Source organism: Gigantopelta aegis, chromosome 5 (genome assembly GCF_016097555.1).
Source record: "Gigantopelta aegis isolate Gae_Host chromosome 5, Gae_host_genome, whole genome shotgun sequence".
NCBI classification, from domain to species: domain Eukaryota; kingdom Metazoa; phylum Mollusca; class Gastropoda; order Neomphalida; family Peltospiridae; genus Gigantopelta; species Gigantopelta aegis.
In genome coordinates this window covers 4,430,029-4,449,246 of record NC_054703.1, presented here as the reverse complement: position 1 = coordinate 4,449,246, position 19,218 = coordinate 4,430,029, and the positions used below count along the sequence as shown (strand labels likewise).

The 19,218-nt window shown below is 35.2% G+C and overlaps 1 protein-coding gene across 2 annotated transcripts in view; it reads right to left on the bottom strand.

Moving 5' to 3' along the window:
- Nucleotides 1-19,218, bottom strand: part of LOC121373389 — a 52,654-nt gene that overhangs the window by 21,174 nt on the left and 12,262 nt on the right. For both annotated transcript variants that reach the window (XM_041500024.1, XM_041500025.1), the window contains exons 3-5: nucleotides 19,138-19,206; nucleotides 10,912-11,298; nucleotides 944-1,055 (exon numbers count right to left, since the gene is read on the bottom strand). In XM_041500024.1, the coding sequence (XP_041355958.1) occupies nucleotides 944-1,055; nucleotides 10,912-11,298; nucleotides 19,138-19,186 (548 nt within the window). In that variant the 5' untranslated portion in view covers nucleotides 19,187-19,206. The remainder of the gene's footprint in view (nucleotides 1-943; nucleotides 1,056-10,911; nucleotides 11,299-19,137; nucleotides 19,207-19,218) is intronic.

Here is a 19,218-nt window from a genome sequence, read left to right as displayed (position 1 = left end):
TCTATGTGGACAAATACTACAATTACTGACAGCGAGATGAAGACAATCTCTCTAATTTAGTCATTAAACAGGCTCTATGTGGACACATGCTACAATTACTGACAGCGAGGTGAAGACAATCTCCTTTCTTTAGTCATTAAACTGGCTGTATGTGGACACGTGCTACAATTACTGACAGCGAGGTGAAGACAATCTCTTTAATTTAGTCATTAAAAAGGTTCTATGTGGACACATACTACAATTACTGGCAGCGAGGTGAAGACAATCTCTTTAATTTAGTCATTAAAAAGGTTCTATGTGGACACATGCTACAATTACTGACAGCAAGGTGAAGACAATCTCTCTAATTTAGTCATTAAAAAGGTTCTATGTGGACACCTGCTACAATTACTGACAGCAAGGTGAAGACAATCTGTTTAATTTAGTCATTAAAAAGGTTCTATGTGGACACATACTACAATTACTGACAGCGAAGTAAAGACAATCTCTTTAATTTAGTCATTAAAAAGGTTCTATGTGGACACCTGCTACAATTACTGACAGCAAGGTGAAGACAATCTGTTTAATTTAGTCATTAAAGAGGTTCTATGTGGACACATATTACAATTACTGGCAGCCAGGTGAAGACAATCTCTTTAATTTAGCCATTAAAAAGGCTCTATGTGGACACATCCTACAATTATTGGCAGTCAGGTGAAGACAATCTCTTGAATGTAGTCGCTAAAAAGGCTCAGTGTGTGAACACATCCTACAATTATTAGCAGCGAGGTGAAGATAAGCTCTTTAATGTAGTCATTAAAAAGGCTGTGTGGACAGATGATACAATCACTGGCAGCGAGGTGAAGACAATCTCTCTCTAGAGGACCCCTGATCTGTAGCCAATATCTGACAACTCGACAAAGTGAAGAGTGTCCCCAAATTTATTACATACAAAACTTGGTACCTGATACACATGGTCACTGCTACTATCAAGACAAATACGACAATGCCTACAAGCACTATTCCTGCAATTATGTACAGATTTGGTGATGATGGTGATGGTGGTGATGATGACTCTGAAAGAGAACAAGGTTTTAACATGGTCAGACCTCGTTACAACGATTATTACAGTTACACAATCCGACCAAACATTATTGGGAACAACGTACATCAGTGTTATTCTCTTAATAGTCATCTAAAAGAAACATGATAAACACACGTAAGATTAACAATTTGTTTGACAAAGTACTTCAATGCTATTCTCTTAATAGTTATCTAAAAGAAACATGATAAACACACGAAAGATTAACAATTTGTTTGACTAGAATTTGACTGTTTTTCACTTTTCACAAGCTGTTATTGTAAACACTGGTTCTCCAAGAATATGGTAAGGTACTGTATCTTAATAATCATCTAAAACAAACATGATAAACACACGAACGATTAACAGTTTGTTTGACTAGAATGGACTGCTTTTCACCTTTCACAAGCTGCTATTGTAAACCCTGGTTTTCCAAGAAAACGGTACGGTACTTTTGTAGGACACTTACTGTTTTCAATGCATTCTAATTACCACTGATAATGTATGCCATTCAGTTGGAGAAGTCGGTCCATAGCCATTTTGTGGGTAGCCGCTGGCTGACATGGCATATATACAATTGGCCACGGTTCGGTTCTGTTGGCAGTGGCTGAGATCCGCATGGTGATGCTAGATCTCGATATGTGGCAGTTTCTCGCTCACCAACAGTACATTTTATTTATTGATTTGTATTTGATTTGAATTGGATTATGTTTTATTTTCATTGATGATTTATTTGCATATTTGCGACATGTGTACATCTGGTTCCAGTGGGCACTGTTGCTAAATTTCAGCAAACATAATTTTCACATATTTGCAATTTTCAACGTATTATTTCATTTGCATTTATATCTATCTGTGTGTCATTTTATTTATATTTGGGTTGCCCAATTGCTTTATTTTGGGGTGGTAACTTTAAATTAAGCCGTGGCCAGTTCAGCCAATAAACAAATACACACATAATATTTGTATTGTTATCTTCGGTAACTATTACCTCATTTACACTTCCAACAAATCTGGCCGTTCCGTGTTAGAACTACTCGGGTACACCCCCACCTACCCCTCCATATAAGATCTATCTTAATACACACCTTCTACCCGGTAGTTGAAAATACACTCCACCCAACCCCCATCACCTTTGGTGTTAGAACTACACGGGTACACACAAACACACACCCCACCTCCCACTCCATATTAGATCTAGCTTAATCTAGTTGAAAATCCACTCTACCCCATCCCATAACACGATCACCTACTCAGGTACACCCCTCCTCCCTCTCCATATTAGATCTAGCTCAATCAACAACCAGACCTGTCAACCCTCCCGGATACCGCGGGAGACTCCCGGTATTTGATCAAGTCTCCCACGGGAAAAACGTTTCTCCCGGGAAATCGTTATTTTCTAAGCATAAAAAATATTCAAGCTACCGTGGCTGTGTATTGACATTCAGTGTTGCCATATATAAAACTATCCAATTTAGTCCTAATAACACCTCTGACTCGTAAAATGTCTTCCCACTGGATTACATAACGCAAAGTTCTATGGCTGGAAGTGCTAGAGTTGACATTCATTCTGTGTGCGCATGCGTCAAGATGACAAGACGAAGTCTCAAAGATGTCTCACAATTTTGAATGTTTTTATCTATCCAAAGTATGAAATTTAAATAATTGATGTGACTGAATGTTGTGAAACCCATGTAAAGAGTTGTGGGAATCTTCTGAAGTGAAAAATTGCTAAAATGAGTCAAAACGAAAGTTTGAACAATGCCACATACGAGAATGGGCAATTAAATGTAGGCAATATGGCGGCCGAGGTGTATCAAGGCGGTGCGGAATTCACATACATAATGAACACTACCCAGCCAAGCCAAGCCCATCCACAGCCAGCAGTGAGTATTGATAGTAGTAATGCTCTGTCACCGCCTGCTTGGGCGAGGACCTTAATGGACCAACTGGTCAACATTGAACAGCAAACATCAAAACTGAATTGTTTACCGGCCATTGAAAATAAATTATCAAATATTGAATGTTCCGTATTTAGACTTACCAATGAACTGAAAACAACAAAAGATAGAGTCGGTACACTAGAGAAGAGTTATCAATTTTTGAGCGACTCGTTTGACACGTCAAAACAAGAACGGTGTAATATTAAGCACACAGTTACCAGTGTCGAGAAATTGGTTACAAATGAAAAGAATGATGTAAATGCGCGTTTGGAGGTCCTCAGAATTCAAATGGAAAAACTTAGCCTGATAACTCTGATTTACATGAAACAATATACGACATACAAACACGGTCCATGAAAAACAATTTGTTGTTCACTGGAATAAGGGAAAGTGAAAAGGAAGATACTGAACATGTTTTGTATGATTTCATTGATAATCAATTGAACTTTGACAGATCCCAGCTTTACTTTGATAGAGTGCATAGATTGGGTAAAGTGAGGAAAGACAATGAAGGCAATGTAGTAAACACGAAACCAAGACCCATAGTTGCGCGATTCGAAAGCTATCAAGATCGAGAAGCTGTGCGCAGGAAATCGTACATGCTAAAGGGAAAGCCAAATGGAATCATGGAACAGTTTCCCTATGAAATCGTCGAGAGACGAAGGCATCTTTTCCCACTGTTTAGGGAGGCTAAACAAAACAATCGGCGGGTTTCTTTTGTTGCGGACAGGTTATTTGTTGATGGAAAACGCATCTACCCAACGGAAACCCCAGTATTAGCAAATCCAAGCCGACAGACGCGACACAGAAGCTCAACGACATCGCCAGAACAACAGGCAAGCAAACGTAGCTGTTACGATCGCCAAGCCCAAACTTCAACCTTTGAAGCGATTAGTAAATAGGGGTGTGGAGGGGGACCGGAATGCGAATCCGTTAGGTTTCCATTAATCGTTCCAGTGTGCGAACCTGCTTACCTCAAACTGGGTTTTTTAATGTATGTGGTTTAAAATCGAAGCTGAATATACCTGAATTTTTAACATTTGTGAACAACTATGACATATTGTGCTTTTGTGAGACCAAAACTACTGAGTTAGATTCCATAGAAATACCAGGTTACCATTTCATAATGAATAACAGAAAGTGTTATTCATTAAAAACGTCAGGTGGAATTGGTGTATCGGTGAAAAACAAATATGTCGATAATATTGATTTTACTATAGCTAGCCAATCTGAGTATATTTTATGGTTTAAATTGAAATCAAAATTGCTTAGCAGCAATTCGGACATAGTAGTTGGAGCTGTATATATCCCGCCCGAAGGATCGCCATACAACACGGTAGATACATTTCAAACAATAAACTGTGAAATATCAGAAAAGTTATTATTGACTACTCGTTTACTTCTTGTTGGTGACTTTAATTCCAGAACGAGTTTATTGCCTGATTACGTTCATGTTGATAATAATGTTACATGTTTTAGTGAAAGTCACGACGTTTTGTTTAACTGTTTAGATGATATCGATGTTTTAGACTCCTTAAGTACACCAACTAGTAGACACAACCAAGATAGCGGTAAACCTAATAATAATGGTTACAAATTAATTGAAATGTGTAAAATGAATAACCTTTATATCTTAAATGGTAGAGTTGGCGACGATAAATACATAGGAAAAGTCACGTGTAAAGGTGTGAGTACAGTAGAGCTATGGGATAGCAACGCCTGAAATTTTTAATATTGTACATAATTTTAAAGTATGTGATTTTGACTGGTTATATTCCGATATTCACTGTGCCATATCTGTGACTATCAATTGTAACTCTCACGACACGACGGCACAAGCTGTAAGTCCACGCCAGAGTTCACCGACAAAGCCACGCAGATGGGATAAGACGCTGCAGAATAACTTCACACAGTCTATCAAGCAATCGGACATTGAATCTATACTGACTACACTATCGAACACTACTCACAGTTCTAAGACTGCTATCGACAGTGCTGTAAACCAGATTAACAAACTATTTGTTAATACCGCCGGTGCTGTTTTCGGTTTCGTAACCCCCAAAAATCACTTCAAGAAACAACGCGTTAAGCGTGTTCACAAGCCATGGTTTCAGAAAGATTGTGTTAATGCAAGAAACGCGTTTCACAGGGCAAAACATAAGCACCAACGACAAAACAACGAAGACAGTATGCAAGCTTTAAAGTCCGCAAGTAAACAATACAAACATACGATCAGAAAATACAGCAGTGCACACAAAAAGAAACTAGAAGATGACCTTTCTAAAAGGATTGAAGCTGACCCTAAAAGTATTTTTAAAGTTTTGAAAAGAAAGCAAGATACACCAAATAACAGCCCTTCGATAGAAGAATTTTTCGAACATTTTAAAAACATTAACTATTATATTGATGAACATGACGACAATCTATGTGATGTAGATGACATTGCTGCATCGGTGGATACAAATGAGATTTTAAATATGACTATATCCGACGATGAAATCTTAAAAGCTGTTAAGCATCTTAAAAATAGCAAAGCAGCTGGTCACGATAACCTTATTAACGAACACATCAAAACCACGATTAACATGTTCTTGCCTGTGTATAATATACTGTTTAATTTAATTTTAGAGAGTGGACATTTTCCAGAAGAATGGCTGATTGGTATTATAATAACTATATATAAAAACAACGGAGATGTGGGATGTGTTGATAACTATAGACCTATAACTCTATTATCATGTTTTAGTAAGCTGTTCACTAATGTGCTCAATAATAGAATGACTGATTATCTTCAAAATAGCGATACGCTATCGGAAGCTCAAGCTGGTTTTAGACAAGGTTACTCAACAAATGATCATGTGTTTTTACTTCATTCGATAATTGAACTGCTAAAAAGGAAGAAGGAAAAATTATTTTGTGCTTTTATCGATCTCAAAAAGGCTTTCGACACTATATGGGGGGTAGGGCTTTGGTCTAAACTGTTAAAGTATAATATTGATGGGGAAATGTTTAGAGTCATTCATAGTATGTACAGTGGAATCAAATCATGTATTAGAAAGGAGAGTAAATTGTCGAACTACTTTGCATGTGATATAGGAGTGAGACAAGGAGAAAATTTATCACCTCTTTTATTCTCATTGTTTATAAATGACTTGGAAGAGTTCTTAAAGTCGCAACAGTGTAAAGGTGTTACTATTAATGCTTTTGACTTCGACATATATCTGGACTTGGGCATAAATATTCTTACTATGTTATATGCAGACGATACAGCCCTACTTGCAAGAAAAGAAGAGGAACTGCAACATATATTAAATGCCTATGACTCTTATTGCAAAACATGGAAATTATCTATAAACATCTCAAAAACCAAGATTATTATATTCGGAGGCACAAAGAAGGACTATACTAAAGTATATTATTTAGATAATTTTGCCTTAGAAAATGTAAATGAATACAAGTATCTGGGAATATGGTTCGAAAAAACTAACAAATTTAATCAATGTAAAAATAATTTAGTACAACAGGCTCGAAAAGCCATGTTTTATCTTGAAAAAATCGAATGAATGCTGTTTGTCAATTGAATATCGACTAAAATTATTTGACGCTATTGTTGTTCCAATATTACTGTATGGGTGTGAAATCTGGGGTTTTGAGAATACTCGGATAATAGAAAATGTACATATACAGTTTTTACGTTATCTAGTACCTTTAAGAAAGAGCACACCTGTATATATGTTGTATGGAGAGTTTGGTAGGAAACCACTGTCGTTAACAATATCTGTACGTATGGTTTCTTATTGGGCTCGTCTTTTAACGGGAAAACCTACCAAACTCTCTACAGATCTATCATCTATTATATCATGATAATATACAATGTGGTATGAACCATAAATGGATAACATATATTAGAGATATTCTTTATAATCTTGGTCTTAATAATATTTGGGATACACAGACCTTTAGATCAGTCTTAAGTTTAAAAAAGTTAGTCAAACAAAGACTTTCAGACCAATTTCAACAACACTGGCAAAGTGAAATCTCAAACTCATCTGAGGGTTTGACCTATAGAATATTTAAAGATAAACTTGAGTTTGAATCTTATTTTAACATTCTGGATAACACTATGTACACCACCTTCCTTAGATTCCGTATTGCCAATCACTTTTCACCAATTGAACAAGGAAGGTGGAGGAACATATTATATGAAAATAGAAAATGTATATATTGTACTACAAACGATGTTGGGGATGAGTTTCATTATTTATTTATCTGTGCAAAATTTACAGCGGAAAGGGCTAAATATATTAAAAAGTACTACATAAATAGACCAAATATATATAAATTTAAAAAGCTGTTCAGTTGTAAAAATATTGGCACCCTTAAGAAATTGTGTAAATTTATTGTTATTATCAACAAACAATTCTGCTCCTCCTAAGACTTCTATTGTGTATATATGTTTTATTCGTTTTTATTCAGATATTGTCATCTTGATGTTGTTTATGCTATGTTATTTATGTATTCCTCTGATGCCATCGAACGATGGCCACGAGTGTAATAAAGTTCTGTTCTGTTCTGACAGCGAACGCATGCATCAATACACACAAAGTCAAAATCACATGTCAAAGGAAGACGACAGAAAGACCAATTAGCTGTATAAACAATACTTGTATCAATTAGATTTGTAGGTTTGTGCAGTAAAATGTTAATAACAAGAGTACACTTCAAGGGATTATTTTCCTACGATTAATAAATCTCGTGTTTGACATAACGTTACTCACGGAAATAGGTAAAATTCCGGTATATTTCACACGATGTCAGTAATGAGCTTTTATGTATGATTAGTGGAAATACAATGTTTATTGCATGGTTATGGTGATTTTAAATAAGTACCACACCACTGTACCTTATTGTCGTAAAACCTGAATATTAATTTATAAGATTTAGGCCTATATATATATATTTGTCTTGGGTCTACTTTTCACGAAACACAAATAACGATGATGCAACCTGTAACAGTGTAAGTGTAATACCGTAAATGTACTAATTAATGTTTAAATTTGTTAGTGTTAAGATTTTTGGGTAAAAGAGTTATTTTTAAAACTATGTATTAAATTATAATAATATTTAAAAATAATTAAAACAAAATTTAATATATATATAATTCTTTTTATTATTATTATTTTTTAATGCTAATAACTAAGGTTGACAAGTATACATGACATTATGTAGTGTTCATATAACTTATTGTAGTACTATTTAAAAAGTTGTGTTAAATCGTGTGCAGTTAAAAAATCTCCTGTTTTTTGACAAAATCTCCTGCTTTTTCAACACACACCTCCTGCTTTCTCTTGACTAAAGGTTGACAGGTCTGTCAACAACTAGTTAAAAATACATTCCACAGCAGACACCACCATCACCATCATAGCAGCAGCCACCACCACTACCATCACCACCATAGCCGCAGCCACCACCACTACCATCACCACCATAGCCGCAGCCACCACCACTACCATCACCACCATAGCAGCAGCCACCACCACTACCATCACCACCATAGCCGCAGCCACCACCACAGCAGCAGCCACCACCACTACCATCACCATCATAGCAGCAGCCACCACCACTACCATCACCACCATAGCAGCAGCCACCACCACTACCATCACCACCATAGCCGCAGCCACCACCACTACCATCACCACCATAGCCGCAGCCACCACCACTACCATCACCGCCATAGCAACAGCCACCACCACTACCATCACCACCATAGAAGCAGCCACCACCACTACCATCACCACCATAGCAGCAGCCACCACCACTACCATCACCACCATAGCAGCAGCCACCACCACTACCATCACCACCATAGCCGCAGCCACCACCACTACCATCACCACCATAGCCGCAGCCACCACCACTACCATCACCACCATAGCAGCAGCCACCACCACTACCATCACCACCATAGCAGCAGCCACCACCACAGCAGCAGCCTCTTAGTTTGCTACATCCCTTTAACATGATCGTGTCGGGACCACACTTCACGGTTTTAGTATATGCCCCATATCCGACCATCAAGGCCAGCTAACGTCGTGAACGTCTATCAGATATCCCTTTGCACTTTAGCATTGGTTGATGACGATATTTACCAAATGGAATATTATTGCTGCAAGTTCTAGGGTTTTTTTTGACTTCTTACCAAAAATGTAGTAATTTTGCATTTTGGTCAAAACTTCAAATGCCATCTCAGGGGTTAATATGCTACATTTTTCAAAGGTTATTATTATAAAAACTTACCTATGATGTCTTCTTGCAGAAAAGCTAAATAAACAATGCCTATCTTGTTTCTGAGCTTTTGGGAGTCCATTATAATTTTGATGGGTCATAATTTAAAGGCAACAACCTCATGACATCATAATTTGACCTTTGTTGACCTTGAAAATTATTCAATCTAAAACATCTTTATTTTATTTTATAGAGAATACTCCAAACTTCATTTGGCGTGTTAAATGCTATGATATATTGATATCTCGCCAAGATGTCAAATTTAATTTCAAATACCCCTAATTTTTGGTCACTTTTCACCATGTTAAATTTGTACATAATATCAAATTTCTCACTTATTGCCAAGAATTAGAATGTCCACCCTGATTTTTATGATGACCCAGGGGATCCCCTCACCAAATATTGAAGGTGATTTACGGTACCTCTCATGCATGCCAAACGTCTCATCTCCAGGAGTAGTGAGTATTTTGATGAAATGAATATTTCAATTGCGTGCACAGTTGAAGAACGCTGTTGACAGATAATTTAGGGGTCGTGTCAATGGACACATTATTTGTATTTGACCTATTTTTGATATAGGTTTTATGTTAGTTTTATGGGCTGAAGATGGGTGTCTTGAGTTGACAGACAGCAGATGACGAGTTCAAAGGTGAGAACTGACGTCACAGCCTTGAGATGGGATTTTTAGTTCAGGATTAAGTGAAATTATTTGTTAGAACATGTCCAATGGTGAACGGATCAGTGACCTTGCAGTCATCAACAGTAGCTGTTGGATGTCCAGTTTAGATTCAGTGAAATTGCGAGTTATAAAGCTTAAAACATTCAAATTTAGAACACACCGGAAACGCTGTGAATTATTTTTTTTTTTTTTTTTTTTTTTACTAATTAACTTGATTGAATGTGCTGTAGTGTAGTATACATATATATTTTTTTCTCCCATGCCTAGCCATGCAAGACGGGCGTATTCCATGACATCAACCCATGCGGAATAAATTGGTCTTGCATGACCACGTGACTTCTGTTGTTTGGCTGATATTAACATTGGGTGACGTCACGTAAACGGCAAAATAACGCAAGAAATGCTTTTTATATTTCATAAAAACAAGGAAACCTACTGACATAATGAAATTATACTATCATTATTTGTTTATACTTTTAGTATAAACCATTTTTGGGTACGATCTTTTCAATGGTTATGATTATTTTATTTTAAGGTAAAAAATAAAAAAATGTAGGTTTTCCACGTTTTCCAAAAATGCTTGTTATTTCATCTACTGGAAGGGAGAAAAATAATCCTCCATTATGTATCCATGTGGGACAGGGCTATTCCACCCTCGGGTACATAATATGATATCAGAGACTCGGCAAGCATCGTCCCTGACAACAAATTTTTTACTCTCGGGTAGAATAGCCTTGCCCCACATGGACACATATGAAGGATTATTTTAATATTTGCAAAAGTAGATAAGTGACAGTAAGTGTTAATTAGTTCTAGGAATCCGGAAACTGTTTCCGAACATTGTTAAGTTTTTAAATATATTTATTTAATTTCAGCAGATTTGTTTGTTGTCATTTTTGTTAAGAAGCTCAAGTAGTAATCAAGTCAGTCCTTGGTAATACCTGGTTTTGGCCTAGTCAGTACTTGAAAATCCATTTTCGCGGACGGTGCAGTTGAATCACCGTTGCATGACACGCTGCATAGGTATGCAGCTTGATCCTCACATCTAACATACATGTATGTGATGGTGAACACACCCGGAACGAACTTCACCACCGTTCTCTTCTTTAAATAGTCAGCCTTATTGGTTAGTGCCACATTATAGTTTTCGTCCACGTTTGCAAGAATATCAGCCGACAAGTCGCCAATCCGATGCCTGCTCCAAGCCAGTTTAACGAACGTCTCACAGTCTGACTTTGTATAGACACACTCTAAAGACACATTGTTGTTTCCTAGAAGTCCCACCCGCTTGGGTATAGAAACAGTCATACTGTGAATCAAATAGATGTCTGAAAATAATAATAATAATAATAATAATAATAATGACGATACTGATGATGATAATACTGATACTACTACTACTAATAAGAATAATAAATAAATAAATAAATAATAAGAATAATAATAAATAAAATATAATAATAATAATTATTATTATTATTATAATAATAATAATAATAAATACTAATCATAATAATAACAATGATGATAATATTAATAATAATGATCTACTTGTCCACCAATATTTTCACTTGTTCAAATGCGGAAAAAGGAAGTGGATGTACAGTAAGAGAAAATATTAAAGTCCTGCAAGTAATCGATTAATTGAGAATGTCACAATTACTATTGCAAATACATTGTCAAGTAATCATGATTACAATCACGATTACATTGCCACAAATATGCACAAATAATGAAATTATGTTAACAACATGAAATTATTCACTTTATTACACAAAAATACCGATTTCATTCATTGACATAAAAAAAAAAAACCCAGTAAAAGTGTTTTGGAAATAACAAAAAAAAAACTATTTTTGTGTACAATTTTGAAAACAATCAGCTCAGAAATAAATAACTTGTAGTAAATTCCATAGTATGTAGGTGTTTTCTGTCGGAAGGTATAGTAAAATTAATGGTTTTACGGGTTTGTAAAGTTTTGTATTTATAGTCTGTTAATGAAAATGTTCTCGAACTGTAAAGAAAAACCTTCCAAATGAACGAGAAGCAGATGACAACAAATCGGATGTTGATTGCACGAACGATGGATGTGAAAACAAACTGAATGGAGTTGGAAGCATAACGCAGTTTGGGACGTTGACGATATGCACCCCTGTAGGCTGGTTCGGAGTGGATGGCGTCGGCGTGTTGTCACTTGTTTTGTGCAATCGTATAAACCTTAACTCATGGTATTCCCATGTCTCGCTTAAGCCGACAAGCCTGTTCGAAGGAATCGAAACTAGTGTCCATTACTCGGAACCCCTGCGCGTGCTGTAACCTCACCGTGGTGCAGGGGTGTAACATTCTCTTTGAGAATGGCCAATACAGCACAAATTGAAGTTTAGAGTACAATTCGGTGTCCATAAAATTCTGTGATATTTGTATTTGTATTTTTGCACAGTTCTTTACACTGTTTTTGTTTAAACCTTGAATTTTTATATTGATGTTGGTCATCACTTTATTTATTTGCATTACCATAGTTTGACACCCAATAGCCGATGTATTTTTCGTGCTGGGGTGTCGTTCATTCATTCCATTACTCGGAAATGTGTGAAGACTAACTTCATCAGCTTTTAGATTGCTACAGCCAACAACAACACACCGTTTAACCATAATAAACACAAACGCAATGGCGCTGGCTATCGAACGGAGTTCCCTTCATTACAATACTGGTCAAATCTTACGGAAATAACCGAAACGAATTCAACTGGTTCTGTTTTTCAGTGGAATATTTTTAAATCGGTACATATATATATATTATTAATTCTCTAATCATATTAAACAATATGTTGATTGATATAGCTCAATACAACATATATCTGGAACAGCACTTTAAGGGTAAATAAACAAAGGTTGATCTTCGACTGTCTTAATCAGCCATAAGAGAAGGAATTGTGCAAGATATCCCAAGATACTGGAGTGTGATGGCTGACTGCTCAACATCAGAACAAGTTAGTATCAACGCATTTTGTAAACAAGGAATTTGAAATATGTGAGGAGCTTTTTGGGTTCGTGAAAGTTACAAGTATGGATGCCCAAACAATTGCAAAAGAAAGCTTGGATGCACTTAGCCGTTGGGGACTTAATCTTGAGGGATTAGTTGGACAAGGATACGATGGTGCTTCTGATATGAGCTCATCTAAGAATGGTGTACAAGCTAAGATAGCAGCAGAGTATCCAAATGCAAGATATGTGCATTGCAGATCGCATGTTCTAAGCTTGGCACTTTCTTCTAGCTGTAAGAATGTTCCAGAAATTTGCAATCTTTTTGACAATATGGGAAAGTTGACTTGGTTTCTTGGAGGAAGTGCAAAGAGAAAGGAAATATGTTTGCAAGCAGCATCTGGAGAAGCAGACAGTGCCTATATGAAACTTTTGTAAATGTCTGTGGAAAGTGAAAATATGGTGCAAGAATCATTCAGTGCTATTAGTCGAGCTTCAAATGCAGTGACAGTTCCAAAGTTTTGTCCAACCCGCCGGACTGCTAGAGTAACAACTCTATCAACTTTGATGGCGAAGTATTGTTCTGTGGTCGAAGCATTGGATATGATAGCAGATCGCAGCACCGGTGATTCAAGAAATGAAGCACGTGTATATTCACGTCTTCTACTTGTAGCGCAAACTGTTCTTAGCTTTTTTGCTGTTGTCACAAAGACACTCCAAACAAAGGATTGTAGTCTTGGAGAAGCTTACAAGGATATGCACATATCAAAAGCATGCATTCAAGATAGACGAACAGATGAGTTTTGGGAGAAACTGTGGGTCCGGATTGAGACAATTGCACAGGCTATAGGGATCACAGTCACCAAACCACGCACTGCCAACATCCAGCATCATCGTGCCAATGCACGTTACAACACCAGACAGAGTCCAAGTAATTACTACAAAATAAATGTTTTCTTTCCATTTGTTGACCATGTAGTCCAGGAGATTGAAGACAGATTCTCACAAGATCACAAAGGTTTGATAGCTGCAGACAGGCTATCAACGGCAATAAGCATTGATACCCATGATCTAAATGAAATGCTGAATTATTACAAGACATTTCTCACCTTTGAAGAAGAATGTAATTTCTCCGTGGAGATGGCAAAGTGGGAAAAGTACTATGAAAGCATGTAATTTAATGAAAGACCTAGAACTGCAAATTCAGCTTTGTCTGTCTGTAACCCTGAAATTTCCCCCGCCATTCACAAGATTCATACCATTTTCATGACTACGCCTGATGGGAAGCGTATCTTGTGAACCATCTTTCTCAGCTCTTCGGTGTCTTAAATTGTGGAACCATTCCACAATGACAGAGGAAAGACTAAGCGGTCTAGGGATGCTCCTTATACATCGTGGGACAAAGTACATCCCGGAACCAGAGATGGTTTATTGCAAAAAAGCCAACTGGAGGAAGTGAACCATTTGAGTCCAGTACATTAAGAACTAATATTAAGTTTAAAAACAAACATCATGACATGACAATTTACTGGTTATTGATAATGATGTTTCAAATATGTAATCCCTCCTCCCCGAAATAGCTGCAAAATTATATTTTAGAGCCTCTAGATTTCAAAATATTCCCTGGACTGCCTAGTGTCTTCTCATTTGTTACAAAAATCCCCCCCCCCCCCCCCCCCCCAAAAAAAAATATAATAATAATAAAAATAAAATAATAATAAAAAATTAATAAATCCTAGCTATGACCTTGTAATAAGAAACGTTTTTGTTAGTATAAAGGGTTTTTTTAAAAAGATTAACAACTAAAATGTTATTGTAAGTATGTCCATTTTTGCAAACATTCTTTAGCGTTTTCGAATGAAGAAAAGTAGGCTTCATCACCAGAGGGTATGGCGCCATACTCAATTTTGTTTTGCATATATATTTTATTTTTTTAAGTTGGCCTTTTGACCAAATTAATTACTCTTATCCTTACTGTATGATTTTCTTAACCCTAACCCTAATCCATTATCTTTCACGCACACTTTCTCTCAATATATAAATTATATATACAAAAAATGATGCATTGAAGTTATGAAATAATACAGGTAAACCTATCCTAGCGGTCACCTGTAATCAGCAGTCTCCTGCTGTAAGCGTCCGCTTTGCCCCCTACCAAAATACCCTTTACCTGCAAATGTGACTCCTTAAGTCGCTCAAAATGTTAACTTTTAAACAAGCGAACGCGACACGTTACAGCTGACAATAAGCGATCTTCACACCTTCACGGTTCCTAGTAGAACTTTATTCTATTGTCAGGCATGTTTGAAATCTCCATGGGTGGGGTATCAGTCTTTCCACCGAAAAAACTGTGACAATATTTGTCAGGAGGATGCATCTAGTTTGCACACCTCTCTCAATATATAAATTATATATGACGTGGATGAAAGATACAGGTAAAATCTACTATGACAATACTCGGATGGAGAATGTAAGTTAAAATGTTATTTTAAACAAAAGACAAGACAAGACAACGGAATTTTAGTTTTCTCATAATCTGCTGGGTAACCGAGTGCAGTATGGAGAGAAATGTAAACAAATTGCCTATAGTTACAAACGTGGTAGATTAATCTTTTCTGTAGTAATTAAATGGTAATGGACGATGGAGAAAATGTAAACTATTTAGTGTGGTTTTCTGTAGTAATGGACATACTATTTAAGTAATATTAACCCGGAAGACTGACCCTCTCAATGACAATTTGCAAATATTTACATAGTTTACACAAAAGTGATTTTTTAGTTTTAGAAAATAACTGGTAAAAGGTAATTGCACTTGGTCTATTGGTATAGTAACTAGGTATATACACATTTCGATCAGTAGATAAAGACGTACATTTAAAAATATAGTGAAACTCATCACCAACATCAGTGTTGCACAAGTGACATATTCTGTTTTCTCTCTCAATATTAAACCATCTACCGGTTTCAATAGGAAGTCTGACATTTCCAGTTCTAAATTTACAAAGAATTCTAGCATTTTTTGTTGAGAGTTTCAACAAATAATTTTCTAATTTAAATTCATGCTTGAACATTCTGTAATTAATACCTTTCGATGAGTCAAATTTATCACTATTCCATTTTTGTAAGTACTGGTCACATAGTATTCGTTTAACTGCATGTTTTAACCACAAAACATCCACCTGTGTACATGAATATATATTACATAAACCACATTCATCTAATATACGTTTTATAAAGGATAACCAAGTACATGGTATAGCATTAACGTTATGGTTATATGATGCCAACATGTATAATATACCAGACAATTTAGATTTTCTATTATTAACAACATTTGCCCAGTATGTAATCATTCTAACTTTAACACTAATAGACAGTGGGTATCTACCTAATTCACCATAAATCATAAAGCTTGGAGTCGACTTATTAACACATAATATATATTTGCAGAACTTGAGGTGTAATCGTTCAATGATATCTAAATTACTGAAGCCCCATATTTCACATCCATATAATAATATAGGTTTTACAATCCTGTCGAACAGGTCTAATTGACAATCGATTGACAAATTGAACTGTCTGCATTTTTGTAATACAGCAAACATAGACTTTGAGGCTCGATTGATTAGATTTTTCTTAGCATTTGTGAATGACCCAGATTTACTCAACACAAGCCCAAGGTATTTAACTTCAGTTAAGATTTCTAAGTTTTTATTATTATATGTAAATTTATTCTTTTTTGTTTTTGAGTTACTTCTTGAAAAAAATCAAAATTTTAGTCTTGGCTGCATTAACTTTAAGTTTCCATGTTTCACAGTATACTTGAAAACAATCTAGTTGATGTTGTAGGTGATCTGCTGTTTCAGCTAGTAGTACAGTGTCATCAGCATATAGTAACACAAATAACTTAATATATACATTAAGATCTTTCTCAAGTGGGTTTGTTACTAATTCGATACCTTTGCTATTTTTTGTAGCTAAAAATGTTTCTAAATCATTTAAATATAATGAAAATAAAAAAGGTGACAAATTTTCTCCTTGTCGTACACCAATATTACATAGAAAATATTCAGATTTACAGCCATTGTGTACAATTCTAGATTTGATACCGTCATACATATTAAATATTATTCTGAAACATTTTCCATTAATATCACAACTTAATAATTTTTGCCATAAACCAATACGCCATACAGAGTCAAATGCTTTTTCAAAGTCGATAAAAGCACAGTACATATTTTTCTTTGTTCCTTTTAGTAATTCTAATAATATGATACAAAAATAGTATCAGTTGTAGAGTAACCTTGTCGGAAACCAAACTGACTTTTTTGTAGTAATTCAACTTGATCAGAGAATACCGTAAGTCTATTATTAATTACAGATGTAAATAATTTTCCCAAACAACTTAGCAATGTAATAGGTCGGTAATTTCTCGGATCAAGCTGATCACCTTTTTGCTTATATATAGCGATTATATTTCCTTCCAGCCAAGCAGTAGGAATTATTCCAGTATCAAATATGATGTTAAACAATGTAACATAAAATGGTAATAAAATATCACATGTTGAAATGATGTATTCATTGATGATCAGGTCATTCCCAGATGATTTGTTGTTTTTCATTTTCATTATGCAACATTTTATTTCTTCACCTGTGATAGGCCTGTTAAGTTCATTATTTGTATAATCCATATTTGGCATATTATCAAGTCTACATTCTTCGTTGACACCGTCATTAGAATTCAGTTTCTTAAAATAATCGTACAATGTATTGATATCAATATTGTTCTTGTTCTCATTGGTATTTTATTAGAATTTAATATTTTCCAGTAATCTTTTGGATTAGATGATCTTAAACTTTTTAATTTATTCTTCATGCTAATTCTGTAAGACCGTAAGCTTTTGTCTAGTACTTTCTTATATTTACATTCTGTTTATCTTACTTCATTTTTAAAAATAACAGAACCATATTTCTTATATAATCGTTTAGCTTTCTGATAATTCTGTCTAGCAGATTTACAATCTTTTGTGAACCATGGTTTACATTTAGTATGTTTACCTGATTTTTTTCTGTTGGGATTTTGTAGCACCAAATGTATTTTTTGCAGCCGTTAACAATAATTTACTGAGTTTATCAAATAATCCATCGATAAATGTAACAGTAATAGTATTAAACTCAGTATTACATAACTGATCATAAAGTTCATGCACTGTATCAATATTAATATTGCCACAAAAATCGTCTATTTTGCTGTTATCCCACTTCTGTGGTTTATCAGACATATGTATCTCATCATTATCAGTATCATTATCAGTTTGTAAAGTCTGATGAGACTTTAGCTTAATGGATAGTGGGCAATGAACATCAGAAAATAATTTTGAAAATTCTAGTATACAAAAGTCGTCAATCAGACCTAATAAACTACTAGTATCAATACAGTAATCTACAACACTAGAGTTTTTACAAGTAAATTTACAAAAATGTTTATCTTCACCGACACGACCATTAAGAATGTACAGATTATTAAATTTACACAAATCTATAAGTAAATTTCCATAATTATTCTTTTTCGTGTCCATACTTTTTCTCTTAAGAGGAATGTTAAGTATTTCTAATTTGTATGCGTCGGAAAGTGGTTCAGTATCTTTACCATCTTTATCATTGAATATACAATCATCAATTGAAATACGGCTATTAAAATCACCAGTTCAACAAATTATTTCGTATTCGGCTAACATAGTTAAAAGAGAAGACGATCTTGTGAGACAATAAATTCTAACTAGTTAAATTAGTACTTTTCACTTGCATTTTATTATTTCTTAAGAAGGCAAAAAGTAATTTTTTGAAAATGGTACAAAATACAAAAAATAAAACAATTGTAATATAAAACAGGTTCGGACATTATCAAAACAATCGAATCGGTATTGCGTTTTGGTTAGTGTGAATTATAAACATAAACTGTACAGTAAGCATTACATACACAATGTGTATGCATTCGTTTCAGCTGGAATGCAAGTACGATACAGATCGTTTTTCGGTGCACCGAATATTCAAGTATATCGTTACAGCCCTAGTCACAGTTATCACTATGTTACACACCTTACAAGTTATTGAACAATGTCCCAGTACAAACAGGCAACATGGTGAGAATTAAACCAGAATTAAGTACACGATTGAGTACAAACCTAATATTATCACTGTCTGGAAGAAGATATCAAAAGTAGTAATTTTCATGCTGGTACTCGATGAAACACCTGAAATGTAAA